The sequence below is a fragment of the Thermothielavioides terrestris genome, chromosome 5, assembly GCF_000226115.1.
Source record: "Thermothielavioides terrestris NRRL 8126 chromosome 5, complete sequence".
NCBI lineage: Eukaryota > Fungi > Ascomycota > Sordariomycetes > Sordariales > Chaetomiaceae > Thermothielavioides > Thermothielavioides terrestris.
This window is the reverse complement of record NC_016461.1, coordinates 197838-217660: the sequence shown is the minus strand read 5'-3', so window position 1 is coordinate 217660 and position 19823 is coordinate 197838. Positions and strand designations below refer to the sequence as shown.

At 58.0% G+C, this 19823-nt stretch overlaps 7 protein-coding genes across 7 annotated transcripts; 2 read left to right on the top strand and 5 right to left on the bottom strand.

Annotated features, from left to right (window-relative positions):
- Positions 1 to 1477: 1477 nt before the first annotated feature.
- On the top strand, positions 1478 to 3633 carry THITE_115365 (uncharacterized protein; the record flags this gene model as incomplete). Its single annotated transcript, XM_003656148.1, has 7 exons — positions 1478 to 1514; positions 1544 to 1598; positions 1953 to 2036; positions 2695 to 2757; positions 2834 to 2859; positions 3144 to 3380; positions 3491 to 3633. The coding sequence occupies 7 exons, from the start codon at positions 1478 to 1480 to the stop codon at positions 3631 to 3633; spliced, it is 645 nt and encodes a 214-aa protein (XP_003656196.1).
- Positions 3634 to 6664: 3031 nt separating this feature from the next.
- On the bottom strand, positions 6665 to 8677 carry THITE_2120612 (uncharacterized protein). The gene has a single exon (XM_003656147.1). It carries the CDS (start codon positions 8449 to 8451, stop codon positions 6859 to 6861), a length of 1593 nt encoding a protein of 530 aa, XP_003656195.1. The 5' UTR covers positions 8452 to 8677; the 3' UTR covers positions 6665 to 6858.
- A 1768-nt stretch (positions 8678 to 10445) lies between these two features.
- Positions 10446 to 11114, bottom strand: THITE_25922 (uncharacterized protein; the record flags this gene model as incomplete). The annotated part of the gene is made up of 1 exon (XM_003656146.1): positions 10446 to 11114. A coding segment is annotated over one exon (669 nt), but the record flags the coding sequence as incomplete, so codon positions are not given.
- A 693-nt stretch (positions 11115 to 11807) lies between these two features.
- On the bottom strand, positions 11808 to 12672 carry THITE_2056534 (uncharacterized protein; the record flags this gene model as incomplete). The annotated part of the gene is made up of 2 exons (XM_003656145.1): positions 11808 to 12452; positions 12523 to 12672. The coding sequence occupies 2 exons, from the start codon at positions 12670 to 12672 to the stop codon at positions 11808 to 11810; spliced, it is 795 nt and encodes a 264-aa protein (XP_003656193.1).
- A 387-nt stretch (positions 12673 to 13059) lies between these two features.
- THITE_157586 (uncharacterized protein) lies at positions 13060 to 13488 on the bottom strand (the record flags this gene model as incomplete). Its single annotated transcript, XM_003656144.1, has 1 exon — positions 13060 to 13488. One exon carries the CDS (start codon positions 13486 to 13488, stop codon positions 13060 to 13062), a length of 429 nt encoding a protein of 142 aa, XP_003656192.1.
- A 1071-nt stretch (positions 13489 to 14559) lies between these two features.
- THITE_2131416 (uncharacterized protein) lies at positions 14560 to 15240 on the top strand (the record flags this gene model as incomplete). Its single annotated transcript, XM_003656143.1, has 1 exon — positions 14560 to 15240. The coding sequence occupies one exon, from the start codon at positions 14560 to 14562 to the stop codon at positions 15238 to 15240; it is 681 nt and encodes a 226-aa protein (XP_003656191.1).
- A 1412-nt stretch (positions 15241 to 16652) lies between these two features.
- Positions 16653 to 18072, bottom strand: THITE_14746 (uncharacterized protein; the record flags this gene model as incomplete). The annotated part of the gene is made up of 6 exons (XM_003656142.1): positions 16653 to 16969; positions 17125 to 17208; positions 17300 to 17567; positions 17685 to 17761; positions 17829 to 17865; positions 17926 to 18072. Coding segments are annotated over 6 exons (930 nt in total), but the record flags the coding sequence as incomplete, so codon positions are not given.
- Positions 18073 to 19823: the final 1751 nt, after the last annotated feature.

Genomic DNA, 19823 nt, shown 5'->3' with positions numbered 1-19823 from the left:
GCAGCCACACTTGCGAACTCAGTATTTCGAAAATACGGAATACTTGCAGACTTTAGAGCATGTCGTGTCACCATGCAGTCTTTAGACCTCGGACCGATGGTTTGAGGCGTCGTCGTCGAGGCCCTTGCGCCAGAATTCCTGCTGTTTTCCGCGACCTGCACACTGCTCTTACGCGCCATTGGCGAGGCACGAGTTACTGTACGAACGCGGATCGGCTCACCTACGGAATACCAGCTGATTGTACCGTAGATGAATCCTGCGGTTCGCGGCCGGACACGGATACCAAGCGCTGATAGCACACGGTCACGGATGCCATCGCGGTCTGCAAGTGTCTGCAAGCCTTCGGGGGAGGCGTATATCTGGCCCTACCGCCATTTGTTCCGCACCAAGTAGTGCCGGGATCGCCGAGGCAGAGCGGCGCCGCACGGCAAGGGGGTTCCCGCTCGGCCCCGAGTGGGCCCGAAGTTTACTTCCAGACACCGGAAACGGCTGCGTCCAGTTTGGGCGAAGGTGAGCCTCGTGCTCAAGATGGTTGGGACAAAGCATGAAACAGCAGTGTAAGTTGCGTGGCTACTTTTTTTCCCCTTCTTCTTTTGCCGGCATTGTTCACCGTGGCACAGCTTTTTTGAAACACGATGTCGTGCATGTCCGCGCCCCGGGCCGGCAGGGTGCCGTGTGAGTCTGGGGGGCCGCAAGGGGCTAAATGGCTGTGTCGCGTCTGCATGGGAATGGAACCCCTGGTTGGCTCGAATTAGCGCCTTAAGCGCCCAGCCGCCGGCTCATTCGTGCTGTGAGCAGAAGGGAGGCGAAGTCATCCTGTTTCGTCCCTCAGTCCGTCGGCCTTGACGGGCGCTTGGGCTCCCCGAGAGTGCCCGAAATGTCTAACGCGAATTGGCTAAAACCTCTTCTGGCTCGGAAATATGTGAGGTAATGCATCTGAATCTGCAGTCTCGACTGCTCTGTTTCGACCCCTACACCAAGTCCATCACGTCACCCGGGCGGTTGGAGGCCGATCCCTCGACGCAAAGGAAGCCGGGTGGGTGTCGTCATGGGCATGGGAATACTAGTGTGCTTAGAACAACCTAATGGGTTGGTACCCAGCACAGTGCCGTGAACGTCGCAGCGTGACTTTTACTCAGGGGGTGGCTCCAGCTGAACCCCCCTGTGGCCCCATGCATCTGCTCATTGGTTACCGATCTGTCGGGTCCGTCCGTGCCTCTGTGGAGGCGGGACCGGTGAGCATCTGGCTCGGTTGCTCCACTGTGCCCGCACGTTGCAGGTTGCGCCTCGCCGGATGTGGTAGCAAGGCAGCGCCAACCTGCCCGTTGAGGAAGACGAAGGCTTGCCGAAGCGGCAACAGGAGGCTTGCCGTGGAAGATTGGAAGTCAGCTTTTGGCAGTGAATGGAAATCAGCCTTTTCCAACTCCCCGATGTATCCTTACCTAGGCAGGGGGCTACCTCGATGCGCGACCCTAACATGTTCGCCCAAATCTCTGCCAGAGGTGAAGAAAAAGGTGTGTTTCAGCCATGATCTACACTGCAGATACGCTATCGGACGCGGAATGCAGAGCCCAGCCCATGGCATGGGTCCCGAATTCGTATGTGCCACGCACGCAGTCGTGTACACTAGGCGGGCGTTGCGACGCTGAAGAATCCAAGGCGCCCTGCTTGACGCCACCCACTGCTGCCAGCGACCTGACATCAACGTTGATTACAGTAATTAGCAGGTGTCTCAGCCTGGTCACTGCGTCGGCTCCCTACATACGGGTTACCTTTGGGGATTCGTGATATTGCCCAATGAACTGCATCCCGCGACCCGCTTTTCACGTCGTTCAACAGGATTTTTGCACAGTCGCTGCGCAGTTGTGTAGCGCGGAGATAAGACGGACAGACTTTAGCGCGAAGCCCTAGTGGACAGGAGCGTCTAAGTTTATACCTGACCTTCTCCCTAGCGTCTTCAGTACCTGCAGTCTCGGCAGTGCCGTGGCGGTGCGCGCAGATGTCCACGAAATTTCACCCCGCGCTTTGCTCAAACGGTAGGTACCTGGTACCGAAGTTTCACACGCACAGGTGGACGGCATATTCCATGCAAAGAAGGGAAGTATTCGGATCGGCGACGGGAGACGGGCAGCATTACTGTTACACAGTACGTAATCTTCCGTGCATGGTACCTCAGGTACCCGACATCAGGTTCATCAGTGTACCATCCATCTCAACCTGAGCGGGGGGGGAATTGAGTCGCCCGTCGGTGAAAACGCAGCAGACTGGGGGACACACACGTACCCAGTATTCGTATCATGACCCGGCAGTATCCATCTGAAACTTCCCTTGAACACAGGTAACTAGGCCAACTCAACACATGCGGTCAGTTGGTTCTCAATGCCTACACCCAGGAGCCCCAAATGTCAGGTAACGTAGTGTATTTCGTAAATTCCTGCGCGTGACCTCTCCTCGCCCCCTCCCCCCGCCCCCCACTGTCCACGCAAGGCTGGCCCCGGCCCCTCACTCAAAGCCCTTCTCCCTGAGCACACTTCACATGCGGTGTTGTACGTTAGGTGGTAGGCTGCTGGAGGTTGGCCCCATCCTCCGACAGCTGAGTGCCAGTTGGCACCCTGACGTTGCGGGGCTGTGCGGTGCGCCGTAGCCGCCCAGAGGTCTGGCTAGAGCTTCTCCCCCAACTGACTCCCTCCATAGCACGTGGAGGATCGCCGATCAGTTCCCAAAACGACGCACTGTTGGGTCACGCTGGTCCAACAGGTTAGGTCCAGCGAGACACCTAACCATCGATTTTGAGCTCGCAAGACTTTCCCAACCAAGTCACTAAATAATCAAGCCGGCTGAAGCCGGTGCCTACAGCATGTAAGCCGTAGACAACTGGATAACAGCGCAAAAGAGGAAGCAGCTCGCTGGCCGACACCGACTCATGCTCGTGCCGCTCAACTCGACCTGGGAACTAACTGCCGGCCGCGCTGCCATGTCTCACATGCCAACAGCCGACCAGATCTCCAATCTCGGGTAGTGTACATACGCAGTGCGCCGTGTGCAGTGCGGCGCAGAAAGCACCGTAGCGAGGCTCAGCCAGCCAGCTCTGCGGCTATGTACGGTGCAAAAAGCGGCAACGACGAACTGAACTGCACTTCCAGGTTGGTGCCCCCTGCCGCAGATCGCCGCGGCAGACCCCGGCCCCCGCTCGATCGAGATTGGATCGGCCACTCCTCCGTCCACAACCGACGCGCAACCGGGTTCGCGGGACCGGTTTCACTGCGGTGCTTCCACTGCTGCACGGAAGCTTTTTGCGGGGGATGCAATCCGCAAGTGGCCGACTGCCCAGTACCTTCCTTTCTTGGCAATGAGCGGCCGCCAGTTGGCAGCAGCCATATGTGCAGCGCTCATCAAAACTGAGTTTCCCTACCTACCATTCAGGTAATGTAGGTAGTGAACTAGCGCCCCTTCTTTGTTGAACTGCAACCACACAGTTCAATTTCCACAGCTCCTTCATCTCACTTCCGCTTCCACTCCCGCTCCCGCGTCGGACCTCCCGCGCCTGCTCCGGAGCCGAAGCTGAGCGGAACAGGCATCGGCCCGATAACCAGTTGCGTCTGCGTCGCCGACAGTGTCTTCCCCCATTTCTGAGTTTTTGCAACTCTCACTCACAAGAGCTAGCAGCAGAACACCACACCGCAGTGATGATGATCATAAATTGCAATGCACTCCCAATGCGGCAAGCGCACTGGTTTCTCACAGCTCCCCGGCCTCCTATGACCTGGCCCCGATCAAGGCCACATCCCTATGAACACATCTGCAGTAGCTAGCTCGAAAGGCGGCCCTGCATTGGTAGCGCGGTTGAGCTGTGAACACCCAGCCTGAGCGCCCGCGCAAACCCCCCTGTCGCTGCTGCACGTCCACTCCCACACCTGTCGCTTCGCAATAACCAGAAGGCTGCTTCGCCGCTTGTACTTGGTTATTCATCTGCCGCTGAGCGCGGAACGCGGTTTCTAAACAGTAGCCGCGGTCTGCGCAGCGCCAGGCTTCCTCCCTCCCTCCCGACCTCGAGTCCTTCCCGGGTGCGAAGTCGCTGGCTAGTAGCGGAAACGGGAGAGGGTCTGCTAAGGACAGCAACGAGCAGAGAACTGTATGTGCGAAATGCATAGCAGATCGCTGCGGAGACGGGCCCCGGGGCCAGCCGCGAGCTACTGCGCTGCTACGAACGCTAATCATTGGCTTTGCACCATGCAGGCGTCCCGATCCGTGGTTTCGTTTTTGCGGAAGCCCCATCCGCGCTGCGCTAGTTCCTGCGGGAGGTCGGTCGGTCGACGGAGTATCCGTAGTGCAGTCGAGTTCAGTAGTTACGCATTGGGAGAGGCGTTGAGAGACGAGGCTTGGTAGATCTCGTTGCCGTTTGACCGACCTGCCTCGTATGTGAGCGACGCTAGTGATGCGCGCCGCGCCCGGGGCGGAGTGAGTGAAGCACCCCCTTGAGGATCCCAAGACTCAGACCGGAGGCCTTGGGCAACTGAGGATGATTCCTCGACCGGACGGCGCTCGCATCCCTTCGCGGGTCGAGTCGACCTGTAGGTCAGGACGAGTCGACGTGACGTGATGAGTTTCGACTTATCCGTTTCGTTAAACTCGACTTGTCCGTGTCTTTCTGCTCATAGCAAGAGATTGGATGGAGACAATGTCAACGCTCCTCAGAAACACTTATGAAACATGCAAGCTGTCGGGAGCCACCCCTCAAAAACCGGCGCCGTCGACGTGGCTCCGCAAGCAGTTCTCCACGGACGGGCCATTGGTGATGATGCCATGACGCCTGTTCTAATTCTTGTTCCTCAAGAGAAGACGGCCCTCTCGAGTGTTTTTGTGCCGATGAGGGCGGGCCGGCGGGATCCTTGACTTGCTGTACCAACACTGGGGCCGATTGTCTCTGATGCTGAGGCTGCGAGTACGTTCCCACTGAGTTCATACATCCAATGAACAGACTGCAAGTGACATCCATCCTGTACATGAACGACCTGTAGCCGCCCCGTGCGGTTTGAAGGGCAACAGTGTCAGTGAGGTATGACAGACGAAGAGATGAGATCGATAGATAGCCCGCCTCCACCGACCGGTCCGCAGATGTCGGGCATCGAAAGTACCCCTTTCTTTCCCTTTCAGTTAGGCATTATCTGAGCTGAGCCAGCGACGGGGATTCCATCTTCCGTCGGCCGCGGAGGACTTTCCGGCGAGGTTGCGCCGGCGAGCAAAGTGAGCAGAGCACAGTCTCACAGGAGACGGAGGTGCGTCATCCTCAACGCACTCCCGTTCAGCAGCACGACGCTGAAACTACCTTACCGATCGAGATCTCAGCTGTGTGCGCCGCGTCAAGTACGGACCTGGCCCGCTCATTGTGGCCCCGTCACTGCGTGCATCCATCCATCCTGCCGCTCGAGGAATGGACGTGTTGTCTCTTGTCGAGTTGGCGGTGGTCGATCGCTCGGAGGTATGTATGCGGGCAGCTAGTGCGGAGCGGCAAGGTAAGAACACGCGTGTTCCGCCGTTCCGGTTGTCAATCATCCTCAGCAGGGCCAGGTATCAGATTCTAACCAGGATGACATGTCACTCCGGATGTGTTTTCTTAACTCGAAGTGCCTGTCAAGAAATTATGGCCGCGATCGCCAGGCGGAGGAGATCAATGTTACCAACTATTGGAGTCACCGTCAGTGATACGCCCTACCAAACCCTTTCTTTTCCCTTGCCTAGGCCCTTCCACATCACCGTGCGCTCATGAGCGGCTGTCTGTGGCTGACGAGATCATCACCGCTCATTGCATTCTGCATTTGACAAGCGACGTGTTGCCTCTTCAACGGGAAAAGCAACCCGTGCCTCAGCCTCCACATATTCGTGATGGAGTCACTGGGTGATGATGCGTCCTCTTGTCCCAGGGCATCGGACGACCATCGCTGTTGAGCACGATATCGGGCGATATGGAAAGCGATCCAGCTCAGCCGGATAGTATGGGATGCCGTCTGTCAGTATCAATCGACGAGCTCTCGCAGATGAACCCTGTACACAGTCTGAGATGGCTTCAGGGTGTCACCAAGTGCTGCTGCCATGTTGGCTGTAAAGATGGCGAGCCTACGTTAGTCGGGCCTTGATGCGGTTCCTGTGCGCAACCTGTCTGCGTGCCCTGGTAATGTCTTCGTCTAACTACACTTAGATGCCAAATCAGGAGAAGGCCGGCGCGTTGGAGGCACCTCCCATCCCATTTCGTCACATTGTGTCCATCTGAATCCTTAACCATCTGCTTGTGAACCCAGTGGCATCGCCGTCGGAGGGGCGTGTGCGACACTCAGCCCTTTTGACACCTCCGAGTTTCGGTTGCGCAACATACGTCCTGCTGTGACCTGTTGCGTCAGATGCTCCCGGCGCGTATCTGCAGGACGCATGGGACTTACATGCCGGCGCGGGGCGCACAGAGCCGACGCACCGTCCTAGATGACGGGAACTGGACACGTAACTATCCTAATCCCATGTGTGGGGGTCATCGGCAGCTACCCGACGCCCAGATCGACCGTGTCAGGTGAGCCGAGACAGAATCAGCGGGCGTGATGCTGCGGGATCTCACGACCCACGACTGGTGGCAGTGTTCAGCCACCGACGTTCAGATTGTTTCGGATCGGTGGCGGAGTGAACAAGTGAACAAGACTGCTGGCCAAGTAGACAGGGCTGCTGGGCATAGAACTGCTTGAGCAACGGCAATCACGTAGCATTCAGCATCCTATGTGATATGAAAAGTAACGAGTGCACGGAATACATGCAGGCACAGTGCTAGGATGGAAAAGGGTAACCCAAAACCGCCAGCGTCCTGGTATCAATACATCAGAACTTGCGCTTCTTCTTGGCCGGTCCCGCCGCCGCGCGCTTCTCGATCTCCTTTTGCAGCTCAGCTCGTTTGCGGTCCGCCCGCTCCCGCGAGGTCTCCCGTATCTGATCCTTCTTGGCCTCGGCGGCGGGTGTCTTGCTTCTGCCTCTCGCGTGGTCGCTCCCACTTGCTGCTGACGCCTCCGGGCTGGGACTCGGCGCTTTCTTCCCGATCATGCCCAGCTTGTGCCGTCTCGGTAGCTGGCTGGATTCCTCCGTCGAGGCCGCGGGCGGGGCGGCCGGAGAGGGTGATCTGGCAGCTGGCCTCTCTTGCTTCGGCTTCCCCCCAATGAGACCCAGTCCACCGCGCCTCGCGGCTGGCTTCGGCGGTGGACGGGGAGAAGCGGGCTGCGAGTCGCTCACATCGGGCTCGGAGGCCGTCTCCGAGTTATTATCGGCAGGGATGGTCTCGGTCGTGGATGATCTTTGAGAAGCCTTTGGAGGAGGCGGGGATGGAGACGGCTTTTTGTTTTTGCCTATTGCCCCGAGCCGGGAGCCTGCCGCCCGAGCCCCTGGCGGAGGAGCCGGGGCGGCTGTAGTTGTTGCTGCGTCTTCGCCATCGGATGTCTCATCGTCATCTGCTGCTCGTGAAGCGCTGTCCCTCTTCCTTGCCGACCGGACGCCTGGCGGAGTGGCCTGAACCTGAAAGTCGTCCTCCTCTTCGTTGCGTGGCTCTGGCTCCTGCTCCTGGGATCTCGAGGGTTTTTGCGTTTCCTTTTTCTCAGCTCGCTCGGATAAGGCGATGGTTTGACCCTTGGCGAGCTTTGTCCACCAGTTATCCAATTCAGTGGATGCTTCCAGATCCACATCCGACTTGTATTGCAGACCAGCACCGCCAAAGACGGAGCGAAGGAGTGCGGAGACGTCGGATGCCTGGGCGACAGGGCGCAGGTCGGTAGCCTTGCTTCTGAACTCTGACTCGGAAAAAACAGCAAGGCCCTTCACTTTTCCTTCGGCAGTGGCTCTGGTCACCCTGCGCTTCCCCGACAGCGCGTTGAAGACGTGCTCGAGGCCAGTGCCCGTCGCTTCCAGCTTGTCGATCAGTCTGGTGATGACGGCATCCTTTTCTCGGAGAAGCGCAATAAGCTCGGCAATCTCCCCCGTACGGGCTTCGTGGGCCTGTATCATGGGGAGCACAAGCTCGGAGGCGACGGTGGATTGGGGGCACTTTTTCAGGTGCAGGGGCCACCTGAAGGGCTTCAGGGGCTTCGGGAGCAGACAGGTGACTTGGACAGTAAGCGAGTCGCCGTCCTCGCCACGAGCGAGGGTCAGGGAAGTGTTCCCGTGCTCGGGGTCGCTGCTGTCGAAGGCGGCCCTCAGCAGCTCCAGCATCTTTCGGATCTGGTCGGGCCCATCGCTTGGGTCGATGCTTGTGTCCTCGACCATGCCGCGCATAATGATGGGCCTCCTATCCATGCGCTCTACCCAGAGATTGGCGAGATCGGATAGATGCACGCTGTACGAGTCTGCGGCGAAGGCCGTCGACACCAGCAGAGCGGGGATGCCAGGGGCCGAGGCCGGCAGCAAACGCCAAGACGGATGGCCGGACATGGCGAAAAGGGCGCGCCAGGAGTGCTGGCCCCTCTGAGATCAAGATAGCACAGTGCAGGATCTGGCAGCCCTCAACCGCGTGGGGTTCAAGGGGTATCAAGAAGCGGTAACACCAAGAGCACAGACAAGTGCTGCAGCGCAGCCGAGGTGATGCAGAAGGTCCCCTGCCGGTCGAGGAGCAGGCGAAGAGTTCCGCTGCCGGTTTCCGGCCCTTGCCGACGCTGCCTGAATGAGGCTAAGGCTAGCGGAGGATGGAAAAAAATACTGTAACTCCGGAATGCTAATTCTGGCTCTCCTAAGCGGAAGTTAGTAGCGGTGGCGCGAGGTGACATTAACTCGGGCACAGCGAGGGCGGCTCACCGCAGAGACTGAGACCCAATCAAGCTTTTGATCGCGTCACGAGTAGGCCGGCCACGCAGGCGTGTCGCGGCTCATTTCCCCAAGGGCTGCAGGGCTGCGGCCAGCCGAGCGGACTGCCGTGACGCAATGCAACGGGGTGTGCGCAATATTCCAAAAGGCTATACCACACCCGGGATGCTCGGTGTCGAGAGTCGAGAGTCCAGAGTTAGAGAGCCGCGAGTTAATTGCTGCTGCCTGAAAGCCCAGCTGGCACGGTTAAGCGTAGGCGCCAAAATGCAGCGCAGCGGACGGCAATCGTGACATCCGAGTCCCAACGAAATAAAATGACAGTCTGCAGCTCGTGTAGCTGTCAGGTCGAAATCCAAATCTGCGGGCCGCAGAGGTTGGATGGGGTATCGTGCATTTCCGGTGTCAAGGTTGATCAGGATGAGAAACGGGACATGCAGAGCCAATTGATGGGGCTGTGGATCTGCGTCAGCGTGAAGTTCATTCTGTACTTGGGAGCACAGGCCTCCATCGCTCGACGGGCTCGGGGTTAGGGTTATGCACTGAAGGCTGGAAGCGCGCTCTCATTGACTCAATGGATGTGTGAATGGACGGAGAAAAAAAAAAAAAAAAAAAAGGAAAACAAAGGAAAAGAAAAAGGGAAAAGGAGAAAATAAAAGGGAAAGGAGAAAAGAAAATAGAGAAAAGAGAAAAAAATTATTGAGAAAGATGGCCCTCACGCGTCCTAAGATTGCAATTCCAAATTCCAATGGCTATTGCCAGCAACAGGGACTTATTGTTGTCAACACAGGGTTTCAGTGTGCATTAATAGCTATCCAACCCTTGTTTGGGACGGAGCTCAGACTGGGGGTCATAGTAATAATGCTGGGGCTGCAGCTTCTGGAACGTTGCTGTCGCCAGGATAGTTTAGCTAAGGTATGTAACTCAGGGTGATCACTGAATGTTCACGCTACTCGATGTCCACTCACCTGTGAGCCACTGAAGGACGCTTGGTATGTCAGCCACTACGGTCAACGTGCCCAACACTTCTGCAGTTCAAGTCGTGCTATGTCAGGCTTTTAATGCTCGTAAAGCAGATAGCTAAAGGCCTGAAGCATCAGGCCTATGGAGACATATACTGTACAGTCACTGCGCCTGCATGCCCTCTAGAACTCCAATCCTGTACCAGACGAAGAAAAACACCAAGAACAAGCCAGAGTGGTGTGACAAGGTCCACCTCCGACAAAGAAGATCCAACCCTGCTAGCCTTCATCCAGCCCCTCAAAGCGGCTCTCTCCCTCTCATTGTTGATATTCCTTCAAATTCGGGGTCCGGAACTTCCTCCAGTTCGCGCCATGCTTCGGTGGACAGCCCTTCTGCCGCCACCGCTCCTCTTCCCGCTGGAACTCCTCCCACACCTCCTGCGGCACGTACTGCCGTCCTCGCCACCGGTCGATGATGTCGCTCTCCGTCTCGTACTACGAGATCTCCGAGATAACATCGTCAGACTCCTCGGCGTCGCCGTCGCGGGTGTTGTCACGCATTTCCTGCTCCTGGCCACCCTGCCCCTTCTCACCGTCACCACAGCCGCCCCCACCACCACCGGCGCCGGCAGAAGCCAGCTTCTCGGGCAGCCCACTGAGATAAGCGAGCACGGCCTTGGCGTCGACCTTGGCCGCGACGTGGAACGGCGTGTCGCCCGCGCGGTTGCGCACGAGCGAGTCGGCGCGGAGGTCGCCGTACAGCGCCTCGAAGGCGGACGCCGCGTTGTAGCGCGCCGCGAGGTGCAGCGGCGTGTCGCCCTCCTCGGGGAGGAAGACGCTGCTCTGCAGGGGGCTGGCGCGCGGGGACGTGCCGAGGCGGCCGTTGGGGTCGAGGTGGTGGTGCGCGACGAGATGCCTGAGGAGCTCGCCTGCGTCGTAGGCGGCAGCGCAGTGGAGGGGCCCGAGCCCGTCGTTGTTGGTCTCGCGGAGGAGGTCTCGGCCGGTGAGGGTGAGGATCCGGTCGAGGAACGCGGGCGGGCAGCGCTGTCGGATGGCGTAGAGGGCTGTGTTTTCGCCGTTATTGTTCTTGAGGTAGAAGAGCGCCAAGTGGAGGTGTGGCTGGCCGGGGAAGAGTTCGGGGTCGAGGAGATACTCGAGCGTGTCGTTGGCGTGGCCGATCGCGGCGTAGTGGACTGCGTTGCGGCCCTCCGAGTCTCTGGCCCGCAGGAGGAGGACGCCTTTGGTGGCCTCATGCCGAGCGGCAATGTCACCGAGGATGCCGTCGAGTTCGAGGACGTTGTTGGTGATCGCAAAGCTCAGGATACTTTCGGTATCGGCATCGGAAAGGAAGTTCTCAGCCTCGCGCCAGCTCGCCAGCTCGAGCTCAGCCGTTGGGGGAACCTCGCTTGTGACAGCCATCTTTTGAGATGATTAGACGATCGCCGTGAAGGTGCGGTGGCTGTGCGGGGGTATCAGAATACGATGTGAGCTGGAAGAACAGGACGTGCTTGGCTTCTATACAGAAAGCAAGGCTGACTGATCACCGCAATGGAAGGTCATTCACAGTGGCGTTGCTTGGAGAACTGGCCGATATTGTGCAAGACAGTCGAAAAGAGCAAATGTAAACGCGAACTAAACAAGTTTGACTCACCACGCGACGAGTAGGTTTGTAGAACTGCCAATGCGTTTAGTTTCATCCCAAGTTCATCTTCAGAAACAGTGCGAGTACAGTTCATGGAATCGGTCCTGTTGTTGTGTTGGCTGGCTTCCTCCTTGAACAGCTTGCCAGACCTAGGACAGTCAAGGTTGGAGCAGCTCATTCCCATTGTGGTGAAAAATGCTCGAAAACACCTAGCTCTCTTGAGTCGCAATGCGGAATGCTCCAGGATTTGAGCTCTCCAGATACCAAACTTCATGCCGAATTATAGGTTGCTTGAGTCAACTGCTGAAAAGCAGACCCAGAGCGCAATCTGGGGGATCAGGGGAGATGCGTGAGGACTGCCCGGGGAGTGATACAACAGAGAAGGGCTACGAAGCTCGGTAGACAGCAAATCTGACCGTGATGCGCTCATCCGTATCCTCCACGTCTGTCTCGGTCCTCCAATCCGTCCCCGTCGCTTCGCCAACCTCGCGACACATCTGCTGCCAAGTCTCCACGTCAAGGACGTAATCCTCCCATCCCGGAACCTTTGGTCCGCCATTGACCCCAAAGATCATGACGCCGGGGTTGTCCGGGTTCAGAAACCGAACCATGCGCTTGGCGACACGAACTTGGCCTTCGCGCCGGAAGAGATGGAAGAAGGCCGAGGCGTAAATGATATCCACCTTTCCGTCAAGCCCTTGCAGCCGGGAATCGTCCTCCTTCAGCATGTCGCCTGCGAGGAAGGTGGCGGTCGATTTGGCCCGGTCGCGAAAAAGCTCGTAGCCCAAGTCCAGAAACCGAGGCTGGAGATCCGTCCCGTACAGTCGTCCGCCGGGGATGCCTTCGACGATCAGCTGGCGAATCACATGGCCAAAACAGCAGCCCACGTCCAGAAAGGCTTCGGCCGATCCGGGAGCTTTCAGGCGGTCGACGACGGCGCGAAAGCGCGGGTCCTGGGCCTGTGCCGTCAAGTCCAGAAACGAGAAGGACCCGATGCAGCCGTAGGGGAAGACAGCCCAGGCCTTATCCCGCTACTCGATGGATCTTCAGCTAAGTTGATCCGTTTGGGTCGGATTGAATGAACTAACGCTATCAACTTACAATTTCGTAAATGTGGGCGTCCACAGCGTCTGGTGCGATGCCGCTGTATTCGACAAGGATACGGCGCGCCGGGTCAGCAGCGTTGGGGATTCGACTCAGATAAGTGGCCGCATTGGTCTTTGCAGCGGCTGAAATCTTGTCTGCGGTCATTTCCGAGAGGTCCATTTGGGCGCCGTAGCTGTGCTGGGCGAGGCTGTCCGCAACTCAAACAACCGAATCTGAAGGCGTCTTGCATTGAGCTGGGACCGGCGATATTCCCGTGGTTTGTAATCCTCCGAATCGAGTCAGCCGCGAGTCTCCGGGCTAATCCCTCTTGGGCCAATTAGCAACAATGCACATGTCCCGCTGATGGGGCAAATCTACCTACTCCCGCGCGCGGCGTGTTATCTCCTGGATCGGAGACGCCGAGTGAGCTGCCGTGGCCACCTCGGAGCCACCGCCAACCATGGCATTGTGAGCAAACCAGAGATGTCCCTCGAGGAACTCAACAGTGCAATATTCCCACGCTTCAGTAGGTGGCCATATCTAGTGTTGCACTTATGATCCGCCCATCTTCGACGCATGGCCCTCCAGCCCTCCAACCCCCTGGCTGCCCTTCCCACTGGGACTCGCCAGGCCCTCCTGCGCCCTGCCCTCGCCAGCATCGTCAATCTTGGCCCCGCGCGTCGGCACCGCTACCGGCGCCGGCGCCGGCGCGTTCTTCTCCCCGCCCTGTAGGTGCGATGGGCAGAGCGCCTCGCCGATGGGTTCCTGCTGTTGGACCACTGAGCTAAAAACTTGGGTGCCCCATTTGTTGTTATTGGGACTTAGCTCAGTGCCGTTATGTTCTGACACCTGCTTGGGTGTGTTCTGCGCGCGCTCCTGAGCCGTCTCGCCGCCCGCCGGCTCATTCATGCACCCGTCGCGCAGATCGTGCGTATGCCGGACCATGTGTTCGGTCTGGGGGTCGCGGTAGGAGCGGGACATGGTTGCTTTTCTTTTCTTGTGGTGGAACTGCGTGGTAGAGGGAGACTGAGAGAGGTTTTTGCGCTGGATGTAGGCGATATGTGGTTTCTGGCTGGATCACGATGATGATTACGCCCTCCCTCCTCTGTAACATGTATGTCTTGCTCTGAAGTGGTGCTGCGGAATAGGAGTGTGTGGCGACGTGATGCCATGGACCGCTCGATGTAAGTCAGGGGCTCAACGCTGCCCCGGCGCTCTCCGCCTAGCGCTGGACTATTGGGCCGCAACCTATCCACTGTCTTAGCAATTTCTAAAGGATTATCAAAGAGGCCGCTTCCGTGACCATGCTGTTCACCTCATCATTGAAGACTCGAAACAAAGAATCTCAGTGCTTCGATGCTCGTCGGGTGGGGTTCAAGACTGCCGCTTCAAAACGTTCCGGAAGAACTCCTTGTGGCGAACATGCTGGCTCGTCTTGCTGCCCTGGAGAAGCCTGATCCGACGAGGCTGGCCATACGCAAGAAGCGGATAGCAACGCTGATGTCCTTTGTCCGGGCTGTTCACACTGCTCACTGCTTCCTAGTCCGCTGCTGCAAGCATTCAATGAGATAGTGGCATGGGCTGCGGCGGGACATGTTGGCAACGCCCGTATGCTGTGAGCGGCTTTGCTAGAGGACCACTGGGAATGGGCAGTTGGGATGAATGCATTCTGCGATTGCAAAACAAGCAAAGCACTTCAACGTAAGCCTGCGGGTGCTTTGCTATTGCCAATGTGTCAGTTGGCTGGTGATCATTGTTGGAGCTGCGCGCAACGTGTTGGGCTTGCAAATATAAATATCCACAGGAGCTGCCGCGGTTCAAGGTGAGTGTTTCCTTTTCACACAGCGATAACTACACAATTCCCGACTCTCAGCTATTTGAGCATCTCTAGCCACTTTCCCTCCTCGAATCGCTCTGTCGACCCTTTCAACATTCTCTTTCCTCAGCCCGGAAACAAGCAAAGATCGGCACATCTTGCAACACCTCTTGGGTCAGCAAACACACCAACGCCAACACACCAACGCAGCCATCCACTAACCCGCTTGGCCGGCCATGGATGCTCCTGCCAAGATCAACTTCTTCCACTTGCCTCGCGAAATCCGCGATAAAATATACAGAGAAGTTCTCGTCTCGCCAAACCCGATCCACCTGGTCCGGGGGTTGTTTGCCGAGCCATGGAAAGTTGTCGCGGCCTTCCCACCCACTCGAGGGCTTGCGCTGCTCTACGTCAACCGCCAGCTATACGACGAGGGGCGCATCGTGCTTTACCGGTCCAACACGTTCACTCTGGTCGGCCCAAACGCAGTGCTGCTCGGCGATCTGCAAGAGTTCCTCGCCTGCATCGGATCCGTCAACTCGAACCTCCTCAAGCACATCTGCATGCCATTTCCGCGGGTTACAACTGCGGATGGAGGAGCCAAGCTTAACGACAATGACGTGCGCTGCCTCGAGCTGCTTGGGTCGAGCTGTGGCGGCCTCAAGACTCTGGAGCTGACCATATACAGCCAGGAAGTCCATGGCCCGAGTTTCGCGAGCCATGACTCTACCAATGCAGTCCTTATACGAAGCGCCTTGGCACAGCTCGTCGAGCACCTCAAGGTCATCCCGTCTCTGCACTCGGTTCACATCTCTTCGCTCCGCCGGATCGCGCCCCCAATTGTCGAGGTGATGAAGGGTTATGGCTGGGAAGTTTCCGTGTCTGAAATGGGCGTGACCTCCAATCAGGCCCTTTAACTTGTGAACGATCTGGTTCCTGGTAAGGCCAGAGCACGCAGACTTCCACCAGTTTCCCGCCCCGGGTACCGAGTCTCAATGGAGTCGTAAGGAGTTCGAGCCACACACGTGCATCGAACCACTTTCCTCAACCACGTCGCTGGATATCGACCCCCCCAAAAAAACCACGAGACCGACTCCCATTCCACAAACCCCCAACCTAATGCAGCCATCAATGCTGCGGGGGCAGGCAGGTGCGGCGACATGGCCGTCATTTCCACCATCACAGGGATGGATCGCTACGAGTACCGCTGGTCGGGTTGCAGCTTTTTGGGAGGACAATATCTCTTTCAGACCTCTGGAGGTCTTTTTATACAGTCGAGCCGACCTTACGTCGGTGTTCGCGGCACACGTCGCGGCGAGCCTTCGTAGCACCGCGGATCCGTCATTCTTGAAGAGCCGACGGTGCCAGATAGTTCCCTAGATTCGGGAATTCCAACTCATTTTCTGTTGAGCGTCCCTGTCATGTTTCATTTTATGCCAATGATACGACCGGCTACATGTAGATGTTAAGTCCGCCCACTCGCAGCTTAGAGGCAACGGCCTAGAGACATGTTGATCTTGGAAACGAGGCGCTGCATCTACGAATGATGCCCCATCCTAACGATTGACATTGAGGTAAACATAACTGTAGCATCAACTTCTTTCTTTCTATGGCCATAACGAACTTCGGGACAACTTAAAAATGTCTAACCCCTCCTGGTGGTTCTCTTGTTCCGTTCCTGATTGGATAGTACTGTCTTGCAACCGTGTCGACAGTTTGTAACGAGCCCGTCCTGGGATTAGCCCCTTGCGGTGACGAGCAGCGGCTTAGCAGCAGCCGAGGGCTTGCCATCGGTGCGACTAAGGACGCCATTCTCGTTGTCGGCCGTGGACCACATATTACACGATCATAGGCGGTCGCCCCATGCCACCCTTCTGTGCAGCCTCTGGCGGGATGCCAGGCCACACTATGGGGTCAACGGCGTGTAGAGACGTTGAAGCAACTAGACATGGTGGGATTGATTTCTTCGATTTCATGCGTGTTTCTTCACCGACTCCCACTACACAAAAGAAATACTGGTGAGCCAAACGCCGCAACGCCTCTCAAAACCAACCCCTACGTGTCCGCCTTGAACACCTCCACCCTCACCTCGGTGTCCACCCTCACCCTCCCGTTCTCGACCGGCACTGTCCTGCCACCATCCACCTCCCTCTCCTTCGCCGTCCCATTAGCGTGCGCAGCATACTCTGCCAACTCAACATCGACCCCCCACACATCGCCATCCGCATCCTCAAGCTCCACGTAGCCGCGGGACCCCCCATTCACCCCCCTCTCGGCCCGCCCATCCCTGCCCACCAAACCCCCCCTTCGACACGGCTCTCATCAACGGCTTAGACGGGATACTCCCGATCGTAGGCGGCCCACCCGCACCCATGCCGCCGCCACCACCCGCACCACCCCGACCACGGGTACCACCCCGACCACCACCACCAGCAGAAGCCGAGCTGCCGGTCGCGCCGCCGGAGAGGAACAAGCGCGGGCAGAGCCGGGCGAGCAGCGGCTTGAGGGTCATGACGCAGGCGCAGACGATGGCGCCGTTGACCTCGACGCCGGTCAGGTAGGACAGCGGGGCGGCGGCGTAGGTGAAGTCCAGGTCGGACTGGGAGCGGATGAGCTGGAGGAGGCGGAGGATGGAGATGAAGCAGACTCTGTCAATCCATTTACAATGTGTTTTTCTCCGTCGTCAGCTTGTGTTTCGCGTAGGCAATTGCGGCTTAGAAATTTGCTGGGAAGAGTGGCAGAAGTGGTGGTGGGCTGGGGATGGATAACGGGAACTCACACAAACCCGAAGCCAAAGACACCCGACAGAATCAGCTTCTGCCGCCGCGGCAGATGGATCGTCCACACGACAGGCATGGGCAGCAGGAAGATGAGGAAGTCGGTCACTGGGTGCCACGCAACTAATCAGCACGACACATCACATCACCTCCACGCAGCCCCGCCCCGACGGGACGGGACAGCGCCTTGCTCACTCACCCATGTGCATGCCCGTGCTGGACCACCACACGCTCTGCGGCTGGCAGTACTTCTTCGGCACGGACGGGTCCCAATACGACTGCAGCGGGATGCACGCCGTGAAGGCCACCAGCGCCATGTAGACGCTGGTCAGGACGACAATGCCCAGCAGGACCTGCCCGGCGCGGCGCGCCCACTTGAAGGCGAACAGGTGGATGTAGAGCAGCAGGATGGCGATCTTGGAGAAGCACAGCGACAGGTTGTAGAAGAGGATGCCGTACCAGGCGGCCTGGATGCGGAATCGGGGGTTGTTGGTTAGTGACGTGCGTGACGAGCCATGCGGGCGTGCCTTTTTTTTTTTTTTTTTTTTTTTTTTTTTTGCTCCGCTGGATGCGCTGCAGCTTACCCTTGCCCAGCCAATGCTGTCCGCTGTGTCGGTGGCATCAAGGTCCCATACATGTTGGCCGGCGCCATGGACGGCCTCTGGTAGGTGTTTGTTAGCTAGTGAGACTCTCAGGGGGACGCCTTTAGGTCTGGGATGGTGACGAACGCTCGATTACTGCGGCGCAGGTAGCTCCAGCAAATATCTAATGAGATGCCAGTCAGCATTGAGCTTTTTCCCTCGGGTTTGCGTTGTCCCCACGCACCAAAGCAAGGAGAACGCTCCAGTCGGAGGCCCCGAGCACGGGGATGATGACGCCCCTCGTGTAGAAGCGCAGCGCGACGAAGAAGACGGCGATCGCCCAACAAATGGCCGACGAGACGATGATGTTCGTCTTGAGAGAATCGTGGGGCAGGTCCGGCGGAAGTTGAGGCGGGCCTGCCGGCGGCGGCGGCGGCGGCGCGTCACTCATGAGCACCGATATCTGGGTGCGGCGCAGCCGAGATGGCAACTTCGTCTCGAGCGCCGTGTAGCTGCGCACATTCTCACTTCGTCGCGCTTTTCAAGGTCCGGCGCGGGGCAACCCGGTTTGTTGCTCAAGACAAGTGTGTATGTATGTGTGTGTGTGTGTTGAAGTGGAAGAAGTGGAATAAGTCGTGGCGGTGAATCTCGTGACGCGGGACGGGGCAGACGAGGAAACGGCACACAACGAGTTCGCTTGGCAGGTCTCCATGCGACGCGCCGAGTAAATGAGGGGTGGCCGGCCGAGCTTGCCGGTTTACCGTCCTCGGGGCGCTCGGATGGTGGCTTGCAGGACGGCTGGGGATGCAACGGCGGCCCAACCACAGCAGCCGGGGGAGGAAGCTGAGCTCGCTTGGGCCCGCCATGGCTTCGGCAGTTGTGCAGCGGCGATGCTTGAATGCGTGAACCTGGCGCCTCCGTAGCTGGCATCAAATATCAGAGCACCTCCGGCTGCATTTAAATCGTCTTGGCTGCTTTGTGGGAGCAAGATGGATGGGGGTAACACAACGATATTCATGACCGGGTATGCGAACCGAACGATAAGCTGGCTGCAACATGGCAGCCAAGATCGCCCGCTAGGATTCCGTCAAAACTGCTGCTATCCCTATTGCAGTTACGGCCAGACCAAGATACGACGAGATCTGGGGAAGAGGGGCCCAGGGGTCGAGTCTGACACCTGACGCCTGCCCCTGTCCATGCTCCCCACGTAGACGGACCAGAGAAACCAGCGCAGAGGCGCAGCGTGTTCATGCGGCTAAGCAAGACAACTGGGAGTGACCGGAAAAGGACATGGGTTCTTTGGTCAGCGTGCCAACGGCAGCCGTCCGAACTGCTCGATCGACATTAAACAGGGAGGGGGGGGGGGGCGGATCCGTCTGGACTCAACGTTCCCTGATCTCGAACCACCGACAAGAGAGCTCAAGTGGCGAAAGTTCCCTCTCAGTGTTTGGATGAGGCTTGAAGGATTTGGACCGTCTGGTCGTCCTGCAGGTAGGCTGCATCTGTCAACTTGAAGAACCAACCCCCCCCCCCTCCCCCCCTTCCCCCCCGCCTACGATGCTCTCGATTCCGATTCGTGCGTATCCTCCGCCGCGACGTCTGTGCGTGCAGGACGCTAGCCAACTGCCAGTAAGTCGCACGCTGCTGACGGACAACAATAGTGTGGCAAGGGCTTTACCGATGCTTGCTGGTGTGTGCTAGTGTAGGCCTGGGGAAGGGGGACGTTTCGGGATGGAGGGAGCACGACATTAACGATCCTTCTCTGACGTTTCGGGACAGCAGCAGCCCAAACTGGAACTGGTGGCTGTGGGCGTTTCAGCTGGTTGGACGGCCCTCGTCGGTTGGAGTTGTTGGCTTCGCTACCATCGATCGCGGGTCAATGGATAATTAAGTAATAAATGTTGGTCGGCAATTTGTGCACTCTTGGCCTGGGCGGGCTACGAGTCTCGGCTACAAAATGTATGTCCCGGGACTTGTTTTGAGCGGCAGACGAGGGTCGGCCCGACAAAAGAGCATGCCCAGCCTCTGGAGCTCGGGGAATACAGAGCTGGATAACAGACAAGCGAAGCCGCACTGGCTACTAATGCCCAAGCGGGCCCGGTTTGCTGGCAGCCGATCTAAGATCGAACTTAATTGAAGCGA

Bases quoted from the DNA above. Each gene is read 5' to 3' on its own strand.
- THITE_2120612 (XM_003656147.1), bottom strand. From the start codon at position 8,451: ATGTCCGGCCATCCGTCTTGGCGTTTGCTGCCGGCCTCGGCCCCTGGC.